The 21,537-nt window shown below is 44.3% G+C and overlaps 1 protein-coding gene across 3 annotated transcripts in view; it reads left to right on the forward strand.

The window, feature by feature from the left end:
• NKTR (natural killer cell triggering receptor) overlaps positions 1-21,537 on the forward strand; it is a 1,715,190-nt gene that overhangs the window by 620,821 nt on the left and 1,072,832 nt on the right. For 2 of the 3 annotated variants that reach the window (XM_069647908.1, XM_069647909.1), the window contains exons 5-6: positions 7,170-7,214; positions 9,166-9,253. In XM_069647908.1, coding sequence (XP_069504009.1) covers positions 7,170-7,214; positions 9,166-9,253 — 133 coding nt within the window. Of the gene's footprint in view, positions 1-7,169; positions 7,215-7,508; positions 7,537-9,165; positions 9,254-21,537 lie in introns of all 3 variants that reach the window. The other variant, XM_069647910.1, reaches the window with a different exon arrangement.

A 21,537-nucleotide genomic window follows, 5' to 3' on the forward strand; every position in this document is an offset into this window, starting at 1 on the left:
CCTCGGCCATTCTGGTTACCAAAATGGGGTGATCAACTAAATCGAATGCCGCGGATAAATCCAGAGAGACGAGAAGAGTTGCTAGGCCTTTATCCATGTTATCAGGTAGATGTGACTTGAGATCTAGAAGGGAGGTCTCGGTACCATAGCCCTGCCTAAAGCCAGACTGGTAGATGTTTAGGATGGGATGCTGGTTCAACTGGGAGGCTATTTGTGAATAAGCTATTCGATCGAGTATTTTCAGAAGGAATTGCGTGTTGGTAATTGGGCGATATTTAAGCGGGTTATCAGGGGCAAGTCCAGGCTTCTTAAGAATGGGGGTGATCCAAGCGGTTTTAAGGTTGTCGGGGATGCAGCCCTCTTGTAAGGAAGCGTTAACAAAATTACAAATAGCTTTTAGCAGTGGAGGAGGGCAAGATTTTATGATTAGGGAGGAGCAGGGATCGCCCTTACACTTAGTGGGCTTGAGTTGGTCGATGGCCTCTGAGAACTCGTTTGACTTTAACCTTTAAGTGAGTTATAGCAGGCAAGAACTATCCTGCTAGGGGTAGAAATGTACCTAGCCCGTTCTCTAATTGGGCAGCCTCCCAGTTGGAAACGCTGCACACTTGATTAAAGGGGTAACCCCGCTCAGTTTCTCAGTCGCGCATTTCAAATGATCCCAATAGCGGAAGGTGATTTGGGTAGAAAACGAGACATATCCGCCAAGCAGGGGATCAAAAGCTGATAAGGCACCTGCAGTCTCCCGATGCGCTGTTCTATTTTTATATCTGCCCTACAGGCTACAAGCTGTGTCAGCACATTATCAAGGCAGTGCTGAACCAAGGCTGAAACTTCCGCTCTACGTACCCCCCAAGCTTTAAGGGAGTTTCTCTCCACTCGCCCTTGGCCCAAAGGCCTTCTCCCACACACGTGACCTTGGGTAAGCAGTGCAGGCACCAGGTCTTTCACGCGGCTGGCTTCGCCCCCGCTCACTGCTGCCTAGCCGGACTGTCAGAGGGCTGGACAAGCACTGGGGTTCTCAGCTCGCACAGCTCACATGGGGATTCTTGGCTCACGCAGCTCACCCAGCTGTTTCGAGTTGGGCTCCTCCACACACTTGCTGCGACTCTCTGCGTCCAGCAGCTAGAGGAAAGAACCTCAGAAATCTCAAACGTAAGCAAGTGTGTCAAGCCGCACCTCAGAAGCACAGGGTCAGAATCAGAAAAAAAGGACCTTGGAAGATCCACATGAGTTGTTTACCTGTGTCCTCACAAATGATGATGTTATGGACACATGATCAGGATGAGGGTGCCACCTTTCTGAAAAACTACAATGTGAATGACCAGGCAGATCTTATGGACAATTGGGAAGACAGCAATCAGGTTGATACTCACCCTTGGATGTCCCCTACTCTCACCCAGGACCCGATGCCCTGTGCATAGACCGCCCCCCCTCCACTCAGGCCCATCTACTGCAAGAGGTGGAGACCCTTCTAGGAAAGGACGGCATAGAAGTCGTCCCTATTCTACAGGTAAACAAAAGTATTTATTCAGCGTACTTCCATGTATCCAAAAAGGATCTCGCCATGCGCACAGCGAACAAGTTTCTAAAACCTCAAAGGTTTCGTATGGTCACTTTACAGGAAGTAATCCCGCTGTTTAAATGGGGGCGGGGGGATTACATTTCAACAATGGACATGAAAGATGCATACTTTGATATTTCAATTTTGCCAGCGCACACAAAATACATAAGGTTCATGATAAAGGACAAGCACTTTCAGTTTGTATTGTATTTGTTTATTCTTATATAGCGCTTTATACCAAAGCGCTGTACAGTTACAACAGGGTACATTTAACATAACAAAAACTGTAACGGAAACAAATTACAAACATGAATCAGTCCCAAAAACAGTATGTAGAGCAATTATTCAGAGGGGGGAGAGAAGGGGGGAGAGCTAGGAGGAAGAGGGAGGGAGGGAGGGTAGGAGCACAGTTCAGTTCGGGGTACTCTCCTTCGGCATTGCCTCGGCACCGGGGGTGTCTACTAAGGTACTGACAGTAGCGGCAGCACACTTGCGCAGACTATCCGTCCTGGTTTACCCATACCTCGACGACTGCTCATAACAGGTGAGTTCTACGAAACATGCCTATTGAACACGCAGAAGACAATAGACCTCTTATTCAGTCTGGGATTCTCCATCAACGAGAAGAAATCCAGCCTAGACACCAGTCAAGTAAAACGGTTTCTAGGGGCTCTAATTTGGACGAAAGACGGCCTTGTCTTCCCCTTCAACGAGAGGGTTCAAAACATGCTGTTCCAGATCCCTCAGTATGTAGCCAGTCGGGAAGTGATGGTACGCAAAGCCATGCAACTGTTAGGAATGATGGCGTCCTGCAATTACTTAGTTCCTCGCGCGCGTCTGCGCATGCGTCCAATGCAAGAGTGGCTCAACAGCCAGTGTTGTCAGGTCAGCCGACAATGGGATGATCTGGTAGTTGTCTCACCAGCCCTCGTTCTCCCTCCGCAGTGCTGGTCGAGGGAAAACCTCTTGAAGGGGAAGACCTTCACCTCCCCCGCAGTAGAAGCCACTCTCACGACCGACTCATCTCTCACAGAGCAGGGGGGTGAGGGTAGGCTCATCTGCTTCAGCAGATGGTTCACTGTGTGGGGTCCCCCCCAAGTAGCGTCCAACCACATAAATCTGTTGTAGCTATTGGCGGTATTGAAAGCACTGAAAGCCTTTCAAACACAGTTACAGGGGAAGACAGTCCTGATCTTGACAGACAGCACCACAGCCATGTACTACCTGAACAAACAGAGGCACACACTCTCCAGTGATATCCAAGCTGTCCCAAAACATTTGGATATGGGCTCTGAAACACAGGATGTTCCTGTTGTCTCAACACGTTCATGTTCAGCAGAGATTTCCCACTGCCCGTAGAGTACGAATGGCAACTACATGAAGACATCGTCTCTGTTTTCGCAGAATGGGGCTCCCAGTGATCAACTTGTTCGCAACTTTGGAGAGCGCTCAATGCCAAGATTGCGCCTCCAGTTACCCACAGATCCGCTCCAAGGGGAACGGTCGCTGAATAACATGGTCAGGGAAATCGGTCTACGCTACCCCCCCCCCCCCCCCCCCCGACTCCCCATTTCAACAAGATAGTGCACAAGATGCACCAGGAGCCACTTTCCATAATACTGGTGGGCCTGCCAACCCTGGTTTGCTCATCTGATAGAAATGTCCCTCTCCCCACCAGTAAAACTACCCTGCCCGTACAACATGTTGTCTCAGGACATGGGGGAGACCCTTCACCCATGCCCACAAACTCTGAATTTAGCAGCCTGGCTCCTGAGGTCCTAGAGTTTGTACACCTACAGCTCCCTCAGAGGTGCAATAGACATACTCAGGGAAGCTAGGAAACCTAACACTTGTTATTGCTATGCCAGCAAATGGAAACGTTTTGTTATCTGGTGTAATAACCAAGGGCGTCAATTCCATCGATTGCTCACCCACTCACATTGTACTTTACTTAACTCATTTGTTGGACACAGGGTTGGTCTTCAATTCCCTTAAGGTTCATCTGGCTGCTTTCAGCCTACACCACGTCACAACAAAAGGGGTTGTGGTGGAAGATTCCGGTGATTAAGGCTTTTATGGAAGGGGTCAAAAGAATGTAGCCTCCCATTTCTTACCCAGCTAATAGGGAACTAAATGTGGTTTTAACCAGGCTCATGGAGTCGATCTGTTTGCAACTCGGGAGAACGCCCAATGCCAAGACTACACCTCCAGGTACCCCCAGAACCGCTCCAAGGGGAACAGCCTCTAAATAGCATGGTCTGGGAAATTTTTTTACGCTCCCCCCCCCCCCCTCCTCCCCTGGAAACCCCTCACTCAAAAAGATTGTGCACAAGATGCACCAGGAACCAGTCACCATGATATTGGTGGCCCCCATGTGGGCCTGACAACCCTGGTTCTCTCATCTGATGGAGATGTCCCTCTCCCCTCCTATGAAACTGCCCTGCCAGTACATCATGTTATCTCAGGACAGGGGAGAAACACTGCACCCAGGCCGGCAAACTCTGAACTTAGTGGCCTGGGTCCTGAGGGTGTCCGAACTCTATGACCTCCACTCCCTCAGAGATGTATGGACATACTCAGGGAAGCGAGGAAACCCAACACCCTATATTTCTATTCCAGTAAATGGAAACACTTTATCTGGTGTAATGCCAAGGACGTCAATCCCATTGACTGCTCTCCTGCTCACATTGTATTGTACCTGATTCACTTACTAGAGTCAGGCCTGGTTTTTAATTCCTTGAGGGTGCACTTAGCTGCTCTCTTAGCCTACACTATGTCACAACAAAGGGAAAGGATGTTGTGGTGGAAAATACCAGTTATCAAGGCTTTCATGGAAGGGGTTAAGAGGATTCATCCCCCCATTTCAAACCCAGCTCCCGGATGGGACAATGTGGTTTTGACTAGAATCGTGGGGTCTCCCTTTGAGCCTATGCACAAGGCATGTCTTAAAGACCTTACCTATAAGACAGCCTTCCTAGTGGCTATCACTTCTATAAGAAGGGTTAGTGAACTACAGGCCCTTTTCAGTACTAGACCCCTTCGTTACTGTTCAGAGATAAGGTGGTTTTGCGCACTCACCCTTGATTTGCGCCTACATTTATTTCCAAGTTCCATGTGAACCAGTCAATAGAACTGCCTACTTTCTTCCAGAAACTTTCTAACCTGGCCGAAAGAAGCCTACAGACGTTAGATGTGCGCAGGGCAGTCATGTTTTACCTGGAAAGAACTAAACCACTGAGAAAGATGAACCAATTTTTCGTTTGAGTGGGGGCTGGCAGAGAAGGGGATCCTGTTTCGAAGTCGGCAATCTCAAGGTGGATAGTCAAACGCATCACACTTTGTTACACTTACTAAGTGCGAACTGCCCTTCAAGCCTAGAGCACAAGCACATTCTAGTTGAGGCACTGGGGCTTCCATAGCATTCATTGCAAATGTTCCCCCAGAGTCAATTTGCAAAGCGGCAACCTGGAGTTCTGTACACACCTATACAAAACTCTATTGCCTAGACACTCATTCTAGATCTGATTCTGAGGTGGGACAAGCAGTACTAAGATATCTTTTCTCTACTGTTCCTTCTCATAACCCACCTCCAACTCTGGGTACTGCTCGCTAGTCTATGCACAGCATGTGATTCAAAGCAGATTAACAAGCATCAGAAGACCTGCATTACTCACCAAAATAGCATTTATGATGATTGTATCTGCTTAGATCCACATGCACCCACCCTTCCTCCCTGCTTGGGTGGAAGGAACATAAACATCTTACTACTTTCTCTCTCTTATGTACTTACCCACGATAGTCCTTGGGCTCCCTCAGGGCAGAAAAAATACAATCAGAGGGACCTTGGCGCGTGAGGGATTTTGGGTACACTACACGTCACGTTAGGGATAGTATTACAGACACGCCTATGCCAACGGTCCCTTTCGATCCTCCAAAGAGAAGATGCAATACTCTGCGGTTACCACTGGATGTCGGACCATATGCACAGCATGTGAATTTAAGCAGATACATCATAAGAAATGCTATTACAGTGAGTAATGCATGTCATATCTGAAAGGACCTCGATGGCACATATTGCAGTAGTTATTGCTTAGAGGAAAAGTACTGTTTAGAAATCTTTCTCAGCATTCCATTGGTGGTTTTTCTATGCCATTCTTTTTCTTGGCTTGTATGTAGTTCTTCAGCGCCATCTAATGATTAAAAAATACTACTACTATGGAGCATATAAGAATGATGTCATCGTGGAGGCTGAAATGTACTTGGATGTCTGGGTTGTATAGTTATGTAACACTTAAGCAACACTAGTGACTTCAGCACATAAGTGTGCTTTGCGACCACTGTGATTTGTAGCGCATAGCTGGCACTGGGGCTGTATAGTTTTGGGTCACAGGTGCTGCTTCAGTGCTCTATTAGTTTTAGCTTGTAGGTGGCTCTTTAGAACCAAATGGAGGAAGCCAAAGATATTTTTAAAGATCTGCAGGGTGTGACCTACAACAGACGGCAATCTCTGAAAGGCTCTGGGGTAGCTGGTGGGGCTCGGTGTGGGCAACAAGGCTGCATTCCTCTTCTGTGTTGGTGCTTCTTCTGCGATGCAGACTGCCTCACTTTTCTCTCTGCTTGGTGGCTGAGGAAGCTTGTTAAACCGATGGTGTGCAATTTAGCCAAGCTTAAACATGGATTTGCCAATTGTTTGACTTATGTTGTGGTTGTTTCTTACTGCTCACATCCCCTCTTCTTATCTTGAGGTTTGGCTTGCTATTGCAACCAATGTTGATGAATATACATAATGTCACGATGTATGAAAATGTTCTCAAATTCCTCGATTTAGTTTCTCATTCTTAAACAACTTGTTGACCTACCTGAGATGGATCAAAACACGAGAAAATTGAGAAAATGATTATTCCTTAACTTTCTGTCAAAACTGTGTGGTCGTCCACTTCATCTCTGGTTTCTCATTGATTAAGGCTACTTGGGTGCCTTAAAGCGTCACTTAAAAAAAAAAAAAAGAAATTGCTTTACATGGCAACCTATTTTTCTCGTGGTTTTCTCTTTTTTCATCGTCTAAACTGAGGGATATGTACATTTTAGAACCCCATTGACGTGCTTTCTAGAGTTTATTTGTAATCTTTGATTGCGAGCATCCAAAAGGAAAACAATTAGTAACCTTGGAGACCCGTTTCTCCAAATGTTCCTAGATCTCACACACAGGCAGAGATCTACCCATGAAGGTGAACTGAGATTGCAAGTAAATTGGTTTTCTTCAATATCTCTGAACCAGGACAAAGTTGTATCACACCCAACAAGCAGTATTTCACAAAACTGTTGTTTTAAAGCATAACTTCAGGTTTTGTTGATAGTTGAGCACACCTCCTGCAGGCAGCGTGACACAGGTTGCCATCTTGCATCTACTCACACACTCCTAGCACGATTGCCAGAAATGTGTTCGATTTGTTGCTGTTGCAACACTTAAGTACTTAATACAACTCAGAAATGTTCTCAAAAGGCTCTGTATTGGATGGAAAAAGTAGTTCTAAGCGCACAAAATTGTTTGCATTGATCTTCTGTTAACCAGCCTTCATAAACAGTTTTATATTTTTTTTTATAGGTAATGGCAAAGGAGGTGAATCCATTTATGGTGGTTATTTTAAAGGTACGAAAGAGAAAGTTCTTGAAGTGTTTGTCATATCGCTTGTCTTCAAATTATGTTCTTAGACGTTCATGTGATCTACTTGTAGTTCATGTTTTGCATGAAACTAATGTTGCATGGACATATTGGATGTGCATGACTTTCTGGATCGATATTTAGTAAAAGGTTAACTTTAACAGAACAGATTAACGTAACGTTTTTTGGTTAAAAGCGACTTTCAGCATGGAGGTTAGGCAACTTTATTCATGAAAATCTATCTTTCTGCCTAAAACTGTTAACATATTCTTTTGTTTATAGAGAATGTGGTCTTTTGCAAAATGAGAAGGTAAGCGACAAAAGCACAGTAACACAATGAACTCTGTTCCCCTGCACACCCCAATACACAATTACTCCCTGTGTATCCTATGGCAGGATTTTGTGTAGAACACAAATTTGGAGAGTTCTAAAATGCTTTACTTGATCCCATGAACTATTGTTGGAACATTTATTTTTTCAATGGGAATAATTCTACTTTTAACAACTTTTTTCGTATTGGGGGAAAAGAAACTGAATGAAATCGGTTTTATTTTTTCCGTCAACTTCCAAACAAGGTTTGTATGTCTTGGTTTCAGAGTGTTGCGCTTACTCCTACTTGCTTACTTTTTGCATGTTTTTCTTGGTTTTTCTCCACTTTCTAAAGTTCGGGTTTGAAAGAGGTGCACACAATTTTTGAAATTCCTAGCTGGTTTGAGTTGGGAATACAGATGTTTCAAACAGCCTTGAAGCAAATAACACTAGGTAATATGAACATTTCCAGTTTTTCTTCCTGGAAACCATTTAACACAGCAAGTTTTACTTTTTAGAGTGCTGTGGCCATGCAAGTTGAACAGTTATTTCAAGATTGCCATTAAATGTATTAAGTTTCCAATCAACGGGTCTCTTGATGCATGTTTTTTATACTTAGTTATTTTCCCAGAATAGCTGTGGGTGCAAACGCTCGGGTTCTCAATTTTTAAAAATGTAAATTCTATTTGCCCTTCTAAAATTGCCTTTGATGGCAAAGTTATTTAGCAGTGATATATTTCCGGTACTTGAGCTGTGTAGCATTTAAAGTACAAATTGTAAACATTTGCTTCCTCGCTATGTGTTTTTTCTTTATATTAAAATAACAACTGACATCTAAAAGCACACACAAAGGTCTTTTAGAGCGTTTTGTCACAAAATATAGTGCAAGGAGGGAAGATAAATGTGGCATATTTTCTTGTATCCTTTGGCAAAATCTTTCCCTGTGGTCTTCCAGCACTGGTACATGGATCATTGTATCTCAAGAACCTTTAGCCAAGACCCAACTTGCACAGTACATGCAAAAAGAAGTATACATTTTTGCTGTTCACATAATTATTTGTGCTGGCAGCTTTTGTCCTGAACAGTTGTGGGGTGGTTTTACATTTCTTAGTTTTTTCTTTCTTGTAGATTTTGGCTTTTGTTTTTTGTCTTTCTCTGCGGTTTAATTTAGTCAAAGTAAAATGGGCTCCCCTTTAGTTTGGTCTGTCCTACTTCAGTGTCACTGAATGTAGAACATGACATTTTATCTTAAAGATACATGGCTTCTGGTTCTGTTTTTTCAAATGTGTACAAGCCCCTTACCTGCTAAATGGTTCACTGACTAGTTCAACACATGTTTGCATTGTAAATAATTGTGGTCTTGAAAATGTTGCTGTAAAAACACTGAAAAAAACATTGGTTTCGTTTTTGTGCACAAATGTTCCTTCCTTTAAAAAGCAAACCACATCCCTTCATCTTACCGTACTCGCTCCATTTCTGTACGACTAGATTTCCATTTTATTTTTAACGAAAAATATAAAATGATTAGAACATTTAAACACTTCTTCTGAATATCGATATTTTCAGGTGATTAATCTCGCCTCCATGTTTTACAGTGGAGTGACTAATCTTTTTCTTTTTCCCCAAACAGATGAAAACTTTATACTCAAACATGACAGGGCATTTCTTTTATCAATGGCAAACCGAGGGAAGCATACTAATGGTTCCCAGTTTTTCATGTGAGTAGGCCTCTTTAAACATTCTAATTTTATTGAACAGAGATGCGTTCTTTTATGAAGGAACTGTTTTGTGATATTTTCTTTTCTGTTTATAGGGTGTGGCCAAATGCTCATAAAACCTCTGTTGTAGAGCGCAAATACTATGTCCAACTCAATGCCCACGATTCGCTTCTTTGCAAAGTACCTTTGATATTCTATTTGGTATTGACAGTTCCTGCATATATTGAGTGATTTAGAGCAGATATTTATCCGCTTTTAGTCAAACGTTTAAATGGTGATTGCCATGCCGAGCTTTTACACAAAGTGATGGGAGATAGTTTTACAAATGGACTTCTGTTCTCCGGTTAGTTGACATTCTATTTTTTAAAATATTTTAAATAAAATACATAAACTAGCTCTTGCATTACCATAGTATTTAAAATAAAGAGGACCAAGCAAAATAAAAGTAAAACCTTTTAATCACTGATACCCTGCAGGTAGGTAGGTAGTTTAAGTGGTCAATTAATTATTCAAGAACGTCTTCCTTTTTTCCTAGGTTCGAACTTACTTATCAATTGCACAATTTTGGTATTTAAGTCTGCATGAGAAACACTGTTTTTTGACAGTAGTAGTTTTTAAAATCTCAATATATATGAAGTAATCTCCCTCTCTCCTTATTTGGTCCATTCTTACTCGACACTGCATCATTAGGAGGACTTGGACCTGAGCATGATGTGGAGCAGCATTAGTGGGATAGAAAAAAGGTGCCCTAAAAGCACCCATTTCGCACATGTTCAGAGGTCCCATTTCACTGTGTTCCTTTGTGTGGCATGTGGCAGGTGCATTATTTGTTCATTTTACTTTGCATGCTCTGTACTCTGGCGGTTATAGAGGTGTTTTATTTGAGGGGCATTTTTTCTCCCTTTCTTGCTCTTGATTTACCCCCCCCTCCCGGCTGCTCTCTCGGCCCCCCCCCCCTTAGTTAGTAACCAAGACTACTCACTCTAGGTCTGATTCTCAGGTGGGACAAGCAGTACCAAGACATCTTTTCACTACTGTTCCTTCTCACAACCCACCTCCAACTCCGGGTACTGCTCGCTAGTCTATGCACAGCATGTGATTCTAAGCAGATTAACAAGCATCAGAAGACATGCATTCCTTACCGTAAAAGCATTTCTGATGATTGTATCTGCTTGGATTCACATGCGCCCACCCTTCTTCCCCTCTCGGATGAAAGGAACATAGATGTCTACTGCTTTTTCTCTTTTCTGTACTCACGATAGTCATAAGGCTCCCTCACAGCAGAAAAAATACAATCGGAGGGACCTCTATGCGTGAGGGGATTTTGGGTACACTACACGTCACATTAGAGATAGTGTTACAGGCACGCCCATGTTGACGTCCCCTTTTGATTCTCGAAAGACAAGATGCAATACTGTGTGGTTACAACTGGATGTCGGACTATATGCACAGCATGTGAATCTAAGGCGATACAATCATCAAATGTTTTTACAGTAAGTAATGCATGTCATATTAGTGAAAACACATTTCAGAATGTCAGTGCCCCAAATAGCTTGCAGGCAGTGGCAACGAGAACTATTTAGGCCCTAGAGAGGACCCCCTCTGCAAGGATTTAACTAGATCTGTCCCTGATGCCAAAGTGCTACCTGAAGAAGAGTGTTGGAACCATCTTCAGCTGCCAGAGAGGAACAGAGTCGTGACCGCTCGGAAGCAATCGGGCAGAACCCAAGGTTTCAGAGCAAGAGTGCAGTGCCAGTCATGGGCTCTGTCAGAGGGTCCCCCAGTCTGCATCGTTGCCAATGAAGCACTTGAGCTCACGTCCATCTCCACAAATCTTATCACAATTCTATGAAAATGACTGTAGAGAAAGCGTGGGACCCAAACATGGTGATGCCTGGGAAAGATTTCTCTCGTGGCAACTTTCCCTCTGTAGTTTCTATGAACCCCCAAACCTTTTGCTTTGTTTTTTTTAACCTGTTCTGACCTTTTGGAGGGAAGTTAAGCCTGCAGCTTCACTTCCCTTTTGGTCATTTGTTGGGGGGGGGGGGGGACTGATCAATCCTTCAGACTATCAGTACTGGGAAACTGTTTCCCTTTTACATGTTTGGAACTTTTTAACATTGCAACCCGCATTTTACAACGCAGTGGAATGGGTATACTTTTGTATCACCCTATTCTTTTACAAATGGTATTTCTGTTTACTTTTATATGTGCCTAAAAGCAGGCTGGTGGCAGCAGACACATGTTTACAATTTGTACACTCTTTTTAGTATGCACATTCGCTTTAACTTCATATGGCTATTATTAAATGTGGCTAGTGCAATAAAATGGCTGTGCCAAGAGATTTCCGCTTGTTCTATGGCCATATTGTAGTTTGGCCTTCTTTCTGCCTGTTTGAGTATTGTGCAATAATGTCATTTTCTAGCTTCAATTTTAGTGTGTAGAATGTCTAGAGTAAATAATTGTATTTGTATACATTCCTGTCTAAAGTGAAATATTGTGTTTTATACTATGTACACATTGATGACCCTTGACCCCCATTCCCTCTCCTGAAAATAGCCTTCATTGGTCTCCACGTTTACCTGCATTGGATTCTGTTTAACCTCAGAGTTTCCTGTTCACTATAACTAGGGTGGCCTCCTATCTGTCATCAAGGCCAGATTCTAGAAATCCATCTTAACTGTGATAGAAAAGTTTGGTAATTGGCTAACAACTGGGAAGATGGCTTCTCCCAAACATATCCAGACAAGGCAAAGGAGCGGGAATCTTCATATGATACTATTAACAACAAACAAGTAGATGGCGGGGCATAATGAAAGGGCACAAAATGAGCAGGACACGTAGATATCCAAGGCTGTGTTGAATGGCCCTGCTGCACACATCCTTGGAAAATCCTCTGCCTGTGTCCCTCTATAAACTATTACTTCGGATGTAGGAAGGGAGCCGTTGGATAGGGTGTAAATGTGAATAGCTTTTCCAGGTTTTTCCTACTGTTTTATCACACTTATTTCAAGGATCGAAATTAAGACGGATAAGCAGGTCCTAGAAAGCAGCTACCGGGTAGCCAGCAGTACGCAGTCACCATGAGTCACCACTGGGGAAACGAGGAGCTAATACACATTGTTGTGCATACATATAATTGTATCTGTTATTTATTACTCCGTATTCTTCAAATGTCATATAGATGTGCCCTAATGTTTGTTTATAGATTGTTTCAAAGGCACAGAATAAAATTCACATAGTTGTTTGCTTGTCATCAGTTGGCCTGGGGAGTCAAAAGTAGCTCCTGGTAACTGTTTGTTTTAAGGTAAGTAGGTTATTATAGGCTGTAAACTTGAGCTAAATAGCTACCCTCATTTTCAAACCCTGTCTTATTTCCAGTTTCGCTCCTAATCATTGTGTCTCCATGTTAAGATTGTTCAAGGTGAGAGATGTGTGGCATCATACGTTCCCGTACATGGGTGCTGCACAATCTCACCCAGAGAGACCCTCTCACTAGAGTCTCCCCCCCCCCCCCCAGGTTACAGTAGTGTCAGTCCCTGACACTGGCTGCATACAGTATGCTGGATTGGAAGGTGACTGGGAGAACCATTTGCCCCCCCACCCCCTCAAATGAGCTGCATCTTGACCTCCCAGGATCTTATGAGATCAGCTGTTTCACTAGTCTGCGTAAATGACGGGTGTGCTTTGCAAATCTCACGTAAGCTATCAATCCGCGATCTGCCCAATTCTACTTTCAAAATTTGGGACATGCTCCCCCACTCTGCACCCCCTCCCTGCAGAGGAGCTTGTCTCATAGACACTGATACATGTATACACATTGATTGCATTTATAATGTGAATAACATTTGTAATTAGTGAACAAGGTACAACACTTTTTCACATCAAACAAATATGCTTCTTCATCAGAGGCCACGACGGCTCTGAACACAGTCGAATTGGGTAGACCTTGACCAACATACCACACAACTGGGTCCTAACTATGTTTCGGTTCCCGCTCCTCACGTGCTATCCAGGCTCTGCAAGCCAATACTTTTCTTTGTGCTTTTGGGACTGGATGCTGCTTTTAGGACTGTTTCATAGTTCTGGCTGTCTCATGCATTTCTTACCTGGGGTAGAAGGTCCGCCCTTTTCACATTGGTTCTACACCATTTTCTTTTTATTCAGTGTATGCCGAATATCTTGGCACCTGCAGTCATTTTGTCTTGGAAGCAGACCCCCTGGGATGCTTTGTTGCCAGTGCATATGCATGATTGTGATTTTGTGTGCTTTTTGTGATGCACTCCCCACATGCTCCCAAGATGGCGTCCCTTAACCATCCTACTGGGAACAACCATGAGAAGCAGCGCAGTCTGCACACTGATGCTTGTATCTGGGATAGCTGGTGACTGTCTATTGGTGTGCCCAAAGGTGCCATACAAGCCTAATCCAATCAATGTGCGTCCTTGTAGACTTAAAATCACTGGTATGTGCACCAAGGGGCCAAAGAGGCCGAAAGGAGAGGGGGGAAGGCAGTTGCTGGATCAACCTGTAATTGAACCAGTGACATGGGGCTAGTCCACACCCCGGAAAGCCAAGTACAGAGTACTGGCAGAGAACTGCTTTACACTCATCTTCTGGGTTGTTCCGGCAGTCACCTAAACACAAAAAGGTTTTAAAAATATCCTTTAAAGGGCTCCAAGAAGAGGAAAAGGCAGGCTTACTAGGGGTGTTGGTGAAGCCTGAGCCCTCTAGGTTCATATTGGAGGCCATTCTGCAGAAGAACTGGTCATATTCACTAATGCAAGAAGACCTCTTTAGCATAGCTGACTTGACCACTATGGGTCCTCCACTTTTGTGCTCCCATGACCACCTCAACTTAATGACCCTATGCAGCTCATGCCGGGTACTCCTCACTAAAGCAAACGTTGCCTGTTGCTTCACAACCACCACTACTGCTGCAGTTCACAAGAGCAAAGCCCTCTTTACAGTAGCCAAACTACTCCAACCTGCTACCTGAACCAGTAATCCCAGGACCCAAAGAAAAATTTAGCACTTTGACTTATCTGTTCACTGCAGCCTCTCCACAAACAAACCCAACCTGTGAAACCCAACCATGGCAACCTTCATGCCCCTTATGACTTTGTCGACATTTGAGCATCACTGAAACCTGCCTTGTACAAAGACTGCTCTAGCTGCCTACACCATAAAACAATTCATGGGCACTGCCCTTACTTCACTGCTCCAGATGATAATGAATGCCTTGCTTAATCATGGCACCTTTCCAACTACCTAAAAAACAGAACTTGGGAGAGACCATCAGGGGGCGCAGGCGAAATGGCAGCCTAGACGTTCGCCACCCTGAAAGCCTGCAAAGAATAGCCGCGTTAACGTTCGCCCAGCCTGCGACAACAATAAAGCAGCCGTGAAGCAGGTCCAGTTTGGGGAAAAATCGGTGTTGATTGCCCAAGAAACGCGACGTGAGAAGAGGGGCCTCCCCGCCGGCCTGCAGTGATTGAGACGAGCACCGCAATGGAGGAGCAGCATAACCACGTGGGCACTGCAAAGCCCCGAAAGCGAGAAACAACCCAGGGGAGAATACCGAAGAAAAGGAGAGAAAGTGTCTACCAAGCAGGAAAGGGCCCTCCGGAGCGCAGGTGCGAGTAAGGAGGGAGACAACTAGCTCATCCGGCTGCCGTGACCGCCAAGCGGGAAAAGGTAGGACCAGGGAGGAGAAATGAGAGCGGAATAAAGGCACAGCGGGAGGTGGGAGGCGCATCCCCGCAAACCCACGGGGGAAGAAATATACAGCCTCCCCCCCCCCCCCCCACACCCTCCTGGGGGTGAGGGAAAAAATAAGCGGGGTTGTGGTCACAAGCTCAGTTAGCGCTGGAAGTGAGCCAACTGCCCTCACAGTGACCGAATCAATATGCGCTAAGCATAATGGCTCCCCCGTATTAGTGGCGGCCGCAGCCCTACCACGGACAAAAATACATTACAAGGCGAGATAGGAACTCAGTAAAAGGACTGGCAGAGAGGCTGATGAGCAGTGGAGACAGTAGCTAGCAGCATAGAGATTAGATAGCAGACTAATACAGAAACACTTTGTGGTGGACGTATGGCGGGCCCAACACCCGCAAGAAAATGTATATACGTTCTGCCCCCCCCCCCCAAAACATTTTCATGCATAGATTACATCTTTCTCGAAGCAGTGCTAGAGTATGACATCGAATGCACAACCATAGAGCTAGTAGGCTGGTCCGATCCCACCATGGTCGTCCTTGAGTTGAACTTGGGTCCAGGCGTGGCCACAGATAAAAGGTGGTTCCGCAACAATGCTCTTTAAAGACAGTCTTCAGGGAGTCTCTCAACTCTGAAACGCAGGATTTTTTCAAGCGAAATGATTTGGGGAACCGCCCACGAGCAACCATGTGGGAAGCTGCGAAAGCCACGCTCAGAGGTCTGATTATAGCGCAAGGTACATTCATGAAAAGAGCTTCACAACTGAGAGAAAACCAATTGAAAAGGGAAATAAGCCAAAGGGAAGAGACCTTGAAGGGAGGGGGGGGGGCATGTGGCAGAGATACTGACGGAAATCCAAGGGCTCAGACGAGCTGAAGGAGGTCTGGCAAAGCAATGTGTTAAACCACCTCTGATTTGTCAAGCAAAAATATTACGAGAAGGGAGACAAAGCTCTCACCCTGCTCTCGGCCAAATTGAGAGGACAAAGGGCTGAGAGAGTGGTTTACAAAATAAAGTCAGACTGGTGATATGATATGGTATTTATAATGCACCTATGCACAAGGGAAGTGCTGGATAATCCCAAAGACTTCACAGCATGCTTTGCACAACTCTACAGTGATCTGTACACCTCAGCAAAAGGGATGTCCCAAGAGACCATTGTGAGGTTGCTTGAACTTCTGGCACTGCCCTTTTTGCAACCCCCAGACTCTGATAGACTGAGCGCACCCATCACGGCAGAGGAGGTAGACGCCATCTCCAAACTAAAAACTGTATCGGCTCCAGGCCAGGACGGCTGTGCCCTTGCTTATGATAAGGCCATGAGAGGCACCTTGACGCCTTTCTTGACCCTCTTGTTTAATGGCATTATGGACAAGGGGGAAGCTGCGCCTTCCTTCACGGAAGCTAGGATTATTGTGTTGCCCAAAGAAGGCAGACACAGACTCGAATGTGGGTTGTGCAGGCCAATTTCGCTGCTAAACGTTGATGCTAAAATCTACGGTAGAATACTCTCCAACAGGCTCAGTGAGGTCCTGCCATTGATAGTACACAACGACCAAGTAGGATATTTCAGGGGGCGTCGGGGCTCTGACAATATCACTCATGGGGTGGGGAGCCCACACCAACGAACTGACAATCGGCGGTTGTTGGTCTCCATCGGAGTCCAAACTACAAATCAGCCTTTTGGTGCTGAGGGAAATCTGACTAGCGCTGAAGGCCTTTGTGCCCTCTGTATGGGAAAAGAATGTCCGGATAATGGACAACACGGTGGCCATGTACTACCTCAAGAGAGGAGGCGTAGGGTCACTACCACTGTGCAGAGAAGCAATGCAGCTCTGGTTCTGGGCTATAGAAGAAGGAATCTCTATCGGCAGTTCACCTAGCCAGAGAGAAGAACACAGCGGTGGACGCTTTGCACAGGCAGAGCAGTCTATACCACGAGTGGGAACTAGCTCAGGAAGTCCTTCAAGAGATCTTCACGCTTTGGGGAACCACTCAAGTGCATCTGTTTGCGATCGGTGCCAACGGGAAGTGCGAACTGTACTGCTCAAGTGAATTTCCTCCGAGAGCAGCTCTAGGAGACGCGTTTGTGGTGGACTGGGAATTTCAATTCCTGTACGCGTTTCCTCCAGGCCTTGTGATTTTTCACGTAGTCAGGAGGTTGAGAAAGTTCAGGAAAACCATGATCCTAATTGCTCGGGATTGGGCCAGGAGGACGTGGTACCCAGACCTTCTGGACATGTCGATCTGCCCTCCAATACATCTTCCACAAAGAGAGGATCTTCTCTCTCAAGAGGAAGGTCTGGTTCTCCATCCAGAGGTTAAGGCACTCAGCCTTCACGCATGGTTTCTCAGAGACTGAGATATAAGGATTGGGACCTCCCGGACGACGAAATGGAGTTCTTGCTTTCGGCCAGAAGGCCAGGAACCAAGTCTTTGTATCGCTGTCGTTGGAATAGGTTTTGTAACTGGTGCAAAGACAAGAATGTGGACCCTTTTCAATGTGGCATTCCTATGGTGCTTTCTTTCCTGTTGCATCTGGCCAATCTGGGGCTCCTGTTTGGAACAATAAAAGGATACCTAGCCGCGCTTTCCATCTTTAAGCGCTCTTCTGAAGAGGCTTCCTATTTCAAAATTCCGTTTATTATACCGTTTTTTGAAGGGCTCACTAACATGTACCTCACAATACCATTTTATGTCCCTGCTTGCGATTTGAATCTTGTGTTAAACCTTTTAACATGTATACCCTTTGAGCCTTTACATTCTTGCCTGTTAAGGCTTTTAACATTGAAAACTGCCCTTCTTGTGTCATTAACATCAGACCGCAGGTTAAGATAGTTGCAAGCTCTTTCATGTAAAACCGCTTATACTACCTTTCATAAGATAGTCCTTAAAGTTAAATCATCTTTCTTGCCGAAAGTAGTTTCTGACTTTCACTTGTTACAAAAGTTAACACTCCAACTTTCTACCCTCCTCATTCAGGCAAGGAGGAAGAGAGGTTGCATAGATTAGACCCAAAAAGGGCTGTGAGTTTCTATATTGCAAGAATGGCTAAATTCCGCCATGATGACCAACTTTATGTGGGTTATACCGGTTCTAAATTGGGATTAGCGGTTACAAAACAGACTATTTCCTACTGGATTACTCTAGCTATTGGGGAGGGTTTCAGGATGGCGGAAAAGGATCCACCGGAAGGGCTTCAGGCTCATTCCACAAGGGGCATGGCAACCTCTGTGGCTCTTCAGAGGGGAGACCCCCTAATTGACATCTGCTCAGCTGCAACTTGGGCGTCAATTCATACCTTTGTTAAGCATTATTGCTTAGACTCTTCTTCCCAAGAAGGTCTTTTTGCGAAAGCATTACTTCATTCCATTTGTGATAAGGCTAAATAGTACTCCCACCTCCAAAATTATCACTGCTTTGGGAGTCTATCAATGATGAGGAATAAGTATGAGGACACACTCCATTCGAAGAACAAGTTATTTACCAGCTGTAACGTTCTTTCGACTGGATGTTCCTCCCACGTATTCCTCATCGCCCCACCCAACCTACCCCGCTGTACAATTTACGTGATTTACACTTTGCGTTTCCAAAGAGCTTACAGTCTGGGACACGCCTGGATGATTATTTGAATTATACAACAAAAAAACAGAACTGAAGCCAACGGGCGAGGCTTAAGCTATTTGTACTACTGGTGACATCGACACGCCCCAGCAGCCCTCGAGGGACATCAATGGCACGACCTCGTGCACAGCGCCCTCTGCCGTGTATTTTTTTCCAAAGCAGCGATGCTGGCGAGATACGAATATCAAAGATGAGGAATACGTAGGAGGAACATCCAGTCGAAAGAACGTAAAATGGCTAGTAACTTGTTCTTATGCGGGATCTCAATATTGTGCTTGCGTCTCTGGCTCACAAAGCCTTTGAGTAGATGGTCTTATTAAACATAGTTAGTAGACTCGAAGACTGCTTTCTGCTGGCAGTCTAGTGTTGTAGATTTTTGTTCTTAAATCTATTTGTCCAGGGGACAATGTTAGATAAGTATACGTGTCCTGTCAAAGCATCTACTTGCCACTCTGTGGCCTGTATTTATTAAATATGGCAAACCGACTAAATTTGTTATTTTACATTTGATAATTGTCAAAGATATCAGACATATACAGCCTTAGAAATTAACGCAACACAGCATGTTATGCTGTAACTAAAACTTGCTCTATTGAACTGCGGGTTTATATTTAAAAATAAAGGTTGGGCCTACCATAGGCAAAGTAAATATGACTTGTGCAGCATATTTACTTAAGATATGTTGAGTTAAAGGGAATAAATCCAATATCTCAACTTAACTTTCAAAATTGTTTCCAGATCTCACACTAGCTCATCCATGCATGTCGTCTGCAGTTGGAGGATATTAGGCGGTTTCTTTCTCACTTCACTTTGGCTAGTGTAGGAGGAGTGAAGAGGTGCATTGAGTTTTAAGGTAAAGTTGGTAGGTTTGATCGATTGTGTGAACATTAAATCCATGATTCTATGGTCTTGCAGCTGGAAAGTGCACAAGGAGGAGGTCTGCACAAAGATAAGGGGCTTTCTCTTATTACCACTAATCTGTCGCAAAGTTTTAGCATGACCACTACTCAGATGCTGTGTGATTAATTTAAAAATGTAAGGGTTGTTAAAATTCTCACAGAAAATGGCAGCACAATTGCGTGCACAAAAATGGAATTGTGTAATTGTCGCCACCAAAATAATCTCACTGTAAGTAGGGTTGTTTCTTCAGACAAAATGTACTTACTTCGTTTTTCATTGGCTCGCGGAGATGAAGCCTCTTCTCTGAGCATTTAACACGCCTACACTGAAAGTCCTTTACATTAACTTAGTCCAAAAACACCAAAACAAACTTTTTCATGTTGTGTCCATCCTAGGTCTGATTTCAGTTCAATGCCTTTTAATAGGCAACTGCAGTTGGACCAGCATCTCAACATTCAAGGAGAGTGATGGCCCAAGCTTATTCAATTTCACACCAGAGGGAAGACTAGTGGTTGGATAACATCTTGTACTAGTGCGACTCTCTCGTTCTGTCGCTTCTGTCATCCACTAAATTTTCAGGAAACCCTACAACATAGGGTGATAGACTGTCGGCATTGACGAATATCAGAAAATTGACTTTCCATAAAGAAATCAATAGTTTTAACTCTGGCTATTTAATGTAGCTGATATGCTGTAAACCCATTGGGGGGGGGAGGGTTCCTCTTTAAATTGCCTTTGGATGTTATTTAAAAGATATTTTGACATTGATTTTAAGAAGTAAATATTTTACTGAAGATGTATTTTGGGTTCTGTTTTATGTGTTTGTTTTGTGATTTCTATATGTTCCATCTTTTGGGTAAGGTTTCATGTAAACGGTTTCACAATAAAAAAGAAAGGCAATGTGTTCTACAGTTGAGTGCACTAGAGGTCATTGTTACGGCTAATTGTCTACTTTCGGTTAGGTCCAAACCAATCTTTTGAACATAAACTGTCTACCAACTGGACACACGTGAGTGAAGGTTGGAACGAGGAATTCTGGTTTCATTTCTAATGTTTGGCTTCTCACAAATTGCATGCTGTCACTCTGAGAAGCACCTAGACTTGTCTGTAATATTAATGCTACATGCAGTCTTGTCAAATGTTAAAGTATACATATGAAATATATGCAAGTTGTACAGTGTAAGGGTGTCCCTAATTACGTTCACACCAGAATCAATCCACCCCTGTAGGGAAATGAGGCAAAAAGGCGATTTTGTGAGGATAACAAGTTTAATCTTACTAATGAGGATGGTAATAAAGGACTCTGCTGCCTGAATGGTCTTCTCCGGTCCCTCTCCCCCTTCCTTCCTTCCTTCCTTCCTTCCTTCCTTCCTTCCTTCCTTCCTTCCTTCCTTCCTTCCTTCCTTCCTTCCTTCCTTCCTTCCTTCCTTCCTTCCTTCCTTCCTTCCTTCCTTCCTTCCTTCCTTCCTAAGTAGTTTCAGGCAGGGGTTTATATAGTCCTGGCTTGCTGTGGTGGTGTTACTGGAGCTGGGTCATGGCTTCATCCCAATCCTTCCTTTATCCATAGTAGTGATGCTTCAAAGCCACCTTTCTTAGTTGTCAGCGGTTTCGACAGAGCATGCTGTTCTACATTTTGCTAGCTATGCAAAAACACACTGTTGCTCATGCTTTCCTCCGTTTTGCTAACTATGCAAAAACTCACTACTGCTCTGCAGACTTTTACAGACCTTGTGGCCTAGCCCAAGGAAAAACACACTTTTTATGTACAAACAATTTCCATTCATTATATCCATATATCTCTCTCCTCCTAACAATATCTGGGTCCTGTAGTTTCCTCCACACTTAATACTTATAATTTATCCCATTCTGCATTTTTCTGCAGAAAAAGAATTAGTCCTATTTTATTGCGCTTGAACTCTTCATGGACAGTGGACACCTGGTGAGTCAGTTAGTTCTGGCCATGGTGACGGACACTGCACACTAAGCTTGCAGTCTATTTTGAATCCCACAGGCCACATTCCTTCTGGGAAAGAGGGGGA

The sequence above is a fragment of the Ambystoma mexicanum genome, chromosome 2q (assembly GCF_040938575.1).
Source record: "Ambystoma mexicanum isolate Mex_15411 chromosome 2q, UKY_AmexF1_1, whole genome shotgun sequence".
Lineage (NCBI taxonomy): Eukaryota > Metazoa > Chordata > Amphibia > Caudata > Ambystomatidae > Ambystoma > Ambystoma mexicanum.